General features: G+C 40.3%; 1 protein-coding gene across 2 annotated transcripts; it reads left to right on the top strand.

Moving 5' to 3' along the window:
• The first annotated feature begins 4,868 nt into the window (after positions 1 to 4,868).
• On the top strand, positions 4,869 to 7,758 carry LOC121762620 (phosphoribosylformylglycinamidine cyclo-ligase, chloroplastic-like). Of its 2 annotated transcripts, none has more exons than XM_042158575.1 (9): positions 4,869 to 5,045; positions 5,148 to 5,460; positions 5,569 to 5,663; positions 5,742 to 5,843; positions 5,918 to 5,977; positions 6,368 to 6,540; positions 6,641 to 6,743; positions 6,847 to 7,005; positions 7,091 to 7,758. In XM_042158575.1, the coding sequence occupies exons 2-9, from the start codon at positions 5,154 to 5,156 to the stop codon at positions 7,256 to 7,258; spliced, it is 1,167 nt and encodes a 388-aa protein (XP_042014509.1). In that variant the 5' UTR covers positions 4,869 to 5,045; positions 5,148 to 5,153; the 3' UTR covers positions 7,259 to 7,758. The 2 variants fall into 2 exon arrangements, with proteins under 2 accessions (XP_042014509.1, XP_042014508.1); XM_042158574.1 differs by having other exon boundaries at positions 5,126 to 5,460.
• Positions 7,759 to 8,020: the final 262 nt, after the last annotated feature.

The following is an 8,020-nucleotide window of genomic DNA, read 5'->3' as shown; positions in this document are numbered from 1 at the left end:
TCTGCAGCGAAGTCTAAGAGCATCCGCAGCGGTGAGTGGACACCCGTCTGTCCGTGCCAGCAGCGCGGCACCGCCTGCTCGCCGCTGCGCTCTTGCCGCTGGCGCGGCGCTGCTCAATGCATCGAGCACGTCCGTGCCAGCGAGCAGCTGACGTGGCGCGTTCTGATTGACCAACGGTATTTCCGTTGGAAATTCATTGGAAATTCATTTTTTTTAAAAAGTCGAAAATAATACTAAAATTTAAAAAAAAAAAATCAGATTCCCAAAAATATAGCCTTTTTTCACCGTTTTTTCTGGAAATTTTTTGATTTTTTTAATTTTTTTTATTCCCAAAATCATCTATAAATACACACATTTATCATCCATTTTTCACATCAAATCATCTCTCATTCATATTTTTTCATACAACTTATCTACATCTTCCTCCATCACTCAAACCCTCTCAAATGGATTTCATCAATCTCATTGCGGAAACGGAGCGCGAAGAACAAGAATACTATGAACAATATCGTGCCGCCTATGAAGCCTATGTCACCGCGAATACCCCCGCCCCTCCTCCTTGACCAACTAGATCAACTCGCCGCTACATCCATCGTGACCGGGAGGGAGCCAACGAAAGGCTCGTTGCCGACTATTTTTCCGACCAGCCGCGGTTTCCGGAAGATTACTTACGGCGTCGTTTTCGCATGTCAAAACGCTTGTTTATGTGTATTGTCAACACGTTATCCGCCCGTGTTGAATACTTTCAAACAAGTACAGACGCAACCGGTCGGCAAAGTCTCTCGGCGTTGCAGAAGTGTACGCGTGCCATCTGACAACTTGCTACTGGGCAAACGGCTGACCTCTTCGACGAGTATTTTCATGTCGGTGAGTCAACTGGAATCCTTTGCCTTAAATTTTTTTGCAACGGCGTTCGTTCAGCTTTCGGTGAGGAATTCATTCGGGCACCCACCACCGATGATTGCCAACGGTTGCTTCGTCTTCACAAAACAGTACATGGTTTTCCCGGTATGCTTGGCAGCATTGACTGCATGCATTGGAGGTGGAAGAATTGCCCGTCTGCTTGGAGGGGGCAACACTTAAGCGGCCACAAAGGCGGCAACCCAACACTTATCCTTGAAGCGGTCGCCGACTACCGTCTATGGATTTGACATGCATATTTTGGTATTGCCGGATCCAACAACGACTTGAACGTACTCTATTTTTCACCACTCTTCAATGATGTTTTGAATGGTGTAGCACCGACGATCGAATTCACCGTCAACGGAAATGCATACCACATGAGTTACTATCTCGCCGATGGTATCTACTCAAGGTGGTCGACTTTCGTGAAGACGCTCAGCAACGCGCAAGACCCAAGACGAGTTCTTTTTGCGCAGCGTCAAGAGTCCGATTCAACATTGTGAAGGCCCCGTCTCGGCTGTGGTACGTGAAAAATATCGCCGACATCATATACACGTGTATTATCTTGCACAACATGATTATAGCTGACGAAGGAGCGATGGCGGATAGCTTTTACGACGAGGATGAAGTCGGAAGCTCAACCGCGAGGTCTCCCCCACGCCGAGGTGTACATACGACGGTGGGCGAGAGGATCGAAACAAGGAACACAATGCGTGATACCCGAGCCTACATTGAGCTACAAGAAGGCCTAGTCAAACACATCTGGGCGAAATTCGGCCACGAGTAGTGGGATTTTTTAATTTTATGAATTTAATTATGTAATTTTTAATTTTTATGATTTTAATTATATACTTTTAAATTTTTAGGATTTTAATTATGTAATTTTTAATTTTTTTGTAATTTGTAATAGTATTTTGGATATTTTTAATGCATTTTAATTTTGTGGAAATGTTTTTATTTAAATTGAATAATAGAATGGTGGGACCATTGAGCTTGTCCTTGTGAAAGAGCACGGATGTGAGTGTTGTGCTCTTGCCTAAGAGCATGGAGTAAAAGTGGGTCCGGGCCCACATCCGTGTTCGTTGGCAAGAGCACGGATATGGATGTTCTAATATAGTGAACATGATATAGATTAAATCCTGAGATTTCATCCCTCCAATCTAACGCCTCATATATCGATGAGTTAACAATTTAAGAAAAGTTAGCATCATAACGCACCCCTATATATATATAGATATATATTTATTTATTTGTAAATTATATAGCTTGAATATTAAATATAAATAAAAATTTATATATAAATATAAATCCAAAAATAGTGGAAATATATGAAAGAGCAAGAAAAAATCTTCAATAAATTAATATATAAATTTAATTTATTTAATTAAAAGATATTAATTTTAGTATATAATATACAGAGTTCAATAAATTAAAAGCTTAGATTAGCTTATATAATATTATTTAATTACCATATTGTCTAATAGGATAAATCGTAGTGTTACTCTATTCTAACTATGTACTCCTATATTACCTTAAGTAATTTAAATATGTATATATTTATAAATTAAATAGCTTGAATATTAAATATAAATAAAAAATTATATATAAATATAAATCTAAAAATATTTCCAATATATCAAGAGAAATAAAGAAATATTAAATAACTTAATATAATTTCATTTATTTAATAAAAAACTCTAAAAATAAATATACAGTTATAAATTAGTATATATTCGTATATTTCGATATTTCGAAAAATCTATAAATAAACTATTAAAAGTCTTAAATAAAAACTATATAGTTATAGTTTTACTACTATACATTATAAGCCTAAATTAGAATCCAATAATTACACAGCTTCAACCCTAATAGCATCATTAACGCAACAGGCCGGGCGGCAAATCGCAAGTCCCGGCCCGAGACGCGCGTTGGACGGGAGGAAGTTCCGGCCCAGGCCGGTTCCGGGGCCGCAGTTGCAGCCTGGGGACGGTCCCGGGGTCCGGCCTGGCGGGCGATGGAGCTTCCGGTTGGAGAGGGTTCGGGCTGCTACTGTTCACCAATATCTGAATTTTTATGCATTTGGAAGAGGAAGAAGAGGGATGGGGAGAGGAAGAAGAAGGAGGAAGAGGGAGAAGATGGAGAGGGAGAGTGACGAGATTTTTTTGCACTTTTTTTTAAAAAATTTAAAAAAAAATTTTGCACTTTTTTTTAATATTCTAATTTTTTTTTATATTTTTTTAGTTTATATTTATTATTTTTTATTAAAAATGAATTTCTCGTGTTATAATTGCTCAACGTATTCTATTTAACGAGTAAAATAAATTGGAGTGGTGAATAATGTCATTTAGACCATCCACAATAGCGCCCAGCCGACCGCCCAGCCGAGCGCCGACGCTGGGCGGTTCGCTGGGCGGTCTATTGCAGTCGCCCAGCGGACGAATGGAGAGAGAAACCGCGCAGCGCTGGGCGGTTTCGTGGCGCTGGGCGGTGCGCTGGGCGATCCGCTTGGCGCTATTGCAGCGCCCGGATCGCCCAGCGCACCGCCTAGCGCGAAATTAAATTTTTTTTTCCGAAACACTATATATACGCGCTTTGCTCGTCATTTTCATTCGCACAACTTGTTTTAACGAGTACTCTCTCTATCTTATTATTGTATTTTTTTATTATTGTATTTTTTTTAATTAATGTATTTTTTTAAATTATTGTACTTTTTAAAATTTTAATAGTATTATTAAATTTTTCCCGTATATGTCTCGTAATTTAAATTTCGTATATTGTGTGATTGTTAATTATTTCATTTTGTATATATTTGTTAATAGTGATGTGGATATTATGTGGCTGGGCTATGGCTGGGCTATTGCTGGGCTATTTGCTTGTTTTGATGATGTGGCAGGAGGATTTTTAGTGCTGATGATATGGCATTGGCTAGGCTATGGCTGGGCTATTGCTGGGCTATTCCTATTCTGGATGGCCTTATTAGTTGCGGGCCGCAGGGTTAGAGCAGTTGTGGTCCGGGATTCAAATTTAGGAGAATGATGATGTGGAAGGGGCTCGAATCTGCGACGGGGTTAATGATGGCGTAAGCGCCCCCATTCTCTCACTCTTTCTGTCGCCGCTTCTTCCTCAGAGTGTCCACTATGGACACGCCGCGGCGGTCGCCGCGATTGGGGGCGGAGGGGGGAGAATGGCGCGGCTATCATAGTGAGGGGGGTGTCCGCCTCGGAGGTGGACGCGGCGAGGGGGGAGGGAGGCGGCGGATGCGGGATAGCCGCGTGCGGGGCGAGGACGCGGCGTGCGTCCCTATAGCCGCGCCTATAGGCGCGCCTCCTATAGCGGAGGACAACCGCCGCGGCTGGCGATTTTCCGATTTTTTTTTTTTTTTTTTTTACACTTCAATTCACCTATAAATACACCCCACTCCATTCATTATTTTCACACCATTCCAATACAACATCTATACAAATTTCTCTCACTACAATTTTGGGTCGGAAATGAACAATATTTGATCCAACGCTTCGCGGATATGCGCAGGACCACATCACATAACATACTGCAGGCGGATTTGATTGAAGAAGTGTGGGCACGTAGGGGAGGTGGTGGCATTGCGTAAACTTGGTAGTGATTTGTACTAGATTCAATGTAGTGTGTATTTTTAATTTTAATTTTAAATTAGTGTGTTTAATTTTAATTTTTATTTTAATTTGTATTTTAATTTAAAGTTAAATTTTATTTTTATTCTTAATTCGTATAGTCGACTTCGTCTACGTACGTATATCCCGATAAATTTTTTCGTAATTACTTGAAACATTAATAAAATGAAAGTTGATTATAAAATTTGGGGGCTATTGGAGGTGTCCACTATAGTGGCGGAAATAGAATTTTGGGGCTATGGACAAAAATCCGGGGCTATGGACACAAAACAGGGGCAGGGCTATTGGGCGTGTCCACCTTATAGTGGACACCCTGACATCTTTCTCTCAACAGCCGCCGCCGCTGCTTCCAGTACGCGCCGCCTGCGACCGCCTTACCTCGCCGCGCCGCTGCCCAACGCCGTCGCGCCACCTGCCCCACTGCCCAGCCTCCTCACACGTTGCACCACCGCCTTGTCTCGCCGGCGTTATTTTGGTTGATTATTGGATAAAGTTAGTTTCTTTGCTAGTCACTTAAAACCTGTATGCAATTTACTGAATTTTACAGATTGTTATCTTCTTTGTTTTTGAAGGGATTTGTTATTTGTTAATCAGAAAAACATGAATACTTCCTGCAAACCAAACGCAGAGCTCTCCCGCTGTATCTGGAATTCCACTAGGCCTATTGGTAAAGGTGATTTAGCAAGAGGACTCTTGCCTTTCTCTTCCAAGAATGAAATTAGAATTAGAAGAGGAACTAGGAAAGTAAGAGCTGTGGTTTCTATGTCGAGAACCGAGGCCGCAGAGAAGAGTGATGGACTCACGTACAAGGATGCCGGTGTTGACATCGATGCTGGCTCCGAGCTTGTTAAGAGGATAGCCAAGATGGCTCCGGGAATCGGAGGTTTTGGGGGGCTCTTTCCATTAGGTATTACTCTATCGTTACATTCAATAGTCGATGCTGAGATTTTGTTTACTCGTATTAGAATTTAATTAGCATGAATTCGCGGATATTTATCTTTGGCTCATGTATTAGGGGATTCCTATTTGGTTGCTGGCACGGATGGAGTGGGAACAAAACTTAAGCTTGCTTTCGAGACTGGAATCCATGATACCATCGGCATTGATTTGGTATAAAAACAAAAAATAGTCCATGGATGTTATTTGTTAGTCATGCTGATGGTAATGTGTGTTTTTTTTAAAATTCAGGTTGCGATGAGTGTTAATGACATTATCACATCAGGAGCTAAGCCTTTGTTTTTCCTTGATTACTTTGCCACAAGCCGTCTGGATGTTGACCTTGCGGAGAAGGTATCGGTTGTTACCAGTTGATTTCATTTATCATCTGAATAAAATGTAATTTTGTTATATATATACGAATACAGGTCATCAAAGGCATTGTAGATGGTTGCCAACAATCTGATTGTGCCCTTCTTGGGGGAGAGGTACTTTTGGCCTTCTATTTCAATCTCTTTAGTTCTTAGAAAAATATGCTGGTAAAATGTGAGGTGTTTTCGCTACCATCTAGCTCCAAATGTAATTAACTATTCATTCTCTGAAGCTCTTAAATGTATATTTTTTTTCGTATTCCAAAAATTAGCTGGTATCTATGTTAAATTGCTACTACTTTTTTTGTCAGCTGATAGTGTTTATTGAGCAATTTCTATATGGATGATGGAAAGCAAGTTACTATTTCTCATTTGCCCCATTCAATTATAAAGTCTTGTCCTTATAATTCTGTCCCTTCATGCTTAAGTAAATTGTGCTTTTGGAACTGGAAACCAATATCTGAACATTGTTGTAGACTTGACTCCACTGTCCTTGATATCTTTCAGACTGCAGAGATGCCTGATTTTTATGCTGATGGTGAGTATGATCTGAGCGGCTTTGCTGTTGGCATCGTAAAGAAGGACTCTGTTATTGATGGAAAAAACATCGAGGTTGGTGATGTCCTCATTGGTCTTCCGTCCAGTGGAGTGCACTCAAATGGCTTCTCTCTTGTCAGAAGGTTTGCATTTTTTCCTCTGAGATTGCTCATTTTTTAGTTATTTTCATATTTTCTCGAAACAAAAATCAGCTAATAGCCTATCCCGATTGCACTAATCCAGGGTTTTAGAAAGAAGTGGCCTTGCTTTGAAAGACAATCTTCCTGGCTCGTCTCTTAGTCTGGGCGAAGCTCTGATGGCCCCGACTGTTATATACGTAAAGCAGGTAACGCCTTTAACGTTCTTGTTTCAAGGTGCTTAATGTACGACATAATAACACATGCTACTTGTTATCCACTTCGTTAACCTTTTTGCAATGTGTGAAGCAGGTTCTTGACATCATTAGCAGAGGTGGTGTCAAAGGGATTGCCCACATCACGGGCGGTGGTTTCACTGACAACATACCCCGTGTTTTCCCAAAGGGCCTTGGTGCTCTCATATACGAGAACTCGTGGGATGTTCCTCCTGTTTTCAAGTGGATTCAAGAGGTCAGCATCTATTTGTGTTGGCCTTATTATCTCTCCCTCTCTCTTCTGTTAACACCACTCACTTTAACCTTTAATGAATTTCAAGGCTGGAAGAATAGAAGATGCGGAGATGAGCCGGACTTTTAACATGGGGATCGGGATGGTGCTCGTGATGAAGGAGGAGGCGGCTCTCGCATTACTTCAAGTCGATCATGGCAAGAACTCGGTGTATCGGATTGGTGAGGTTGTTAGCGGTGATGGTGTGAGCTACTGATAGTCTTATGTTTCGGACACAATCATGCCGTGCTTTGCCACATCATTAAGAAGTATTCTAAGGCAATTTTGTTAAAATTGAAATGTTGTTAATCGGTGTGGGGCCATGAGCTTGTTGCTGACCCTTGCTCGCCTGGGCTCGAGCTTTTATTATTATTAAAAAAGAATCGAAATATCGTGTTTATCCACAACTCATGCCGATTGTTCACTGAGTTTATTAGCCAGACCAGTGGGGTAGATTTGCAGTGTTAAGTTACTAGGTCTGCCATTTACAGTATAATCTTTTTTTGTAGCATTTAAATTCATGATTTTTAAAGAGGATAGATGTTGGTTTCATGTCTACCCTAAATCCTTGGTTTCTTGTCTAAAGACTCTATCTACATCGCAACTGTGATAGACTCGAATATTTGATTTATTTACGTTTTGAACCTCACATGCATGAGCCCATTGATTTGTGATATATTTTATGTGGGTTTTGTTTTGGGCATTTCACAGTTAAAACTGGTTACTTTTACTTTTTAGTGTGATTTGGGTGGTATGATATTGACTTTGTTTTTATCAATCATAGTAAATGGCCATGATATTATCTAATTTAAGGTCTGTTTAATTGAATTCAGAGACTTTGTTCGTGAGAGAATATAACATGTCCACTACAAATGATGATAACAGTTTATTTTACCATCACATACGATAATGTATAGTAGTACTATTATACAGACAAAATAGTAAGTACTTATATCAAAAGTTGAGAAGAGTTATCAAA

Source organism: Salvia splendens, chromosome 13 (genome assembly GCF_004379255.2).
Source record: "Salvia splendens isolate huo1 chromosome 13, SspV2, whole genome shotgun sequence".
In the NCBI taxonomy this organism is placed as follows: Eukaryota; Viridiplantae; Streptophyta; class Magnoliopsida; order Lamiales; family Lamiaceae; genus Salvia; species Salvia splendens.
The sequence above is the reverse complement of the archived record's forward strand: the minus strand, read 5'-3'. Positions and strand labels throughout refer to the sequence as shown.

Excerpts from the sequence above, each read along its gene's own strand:
- LOC121762620 (XM_042158575.1), top strand. The coding sequence starts at position 5,154 with ATGAATACTTCCTGCAAACCAAACGCAGAGCTCTCCCGCTGTATCTGG. Across the intron at positions 5,978-6,367 it reads GTGCCCTTCTTGGGGGAGAG|ACTGCAGAGATGCCTGATTT; the intron begins GTACTTTTGGCC and ends GATATCTTTCAG. Across the intron at positions 6,744-6,846 it reads CTGTTATATACGTAAAGCAG|GTTCTTGACATCATTAGCAG; the intron begins GTAACGCCTTTA and ends TGTGTGAAGCAG.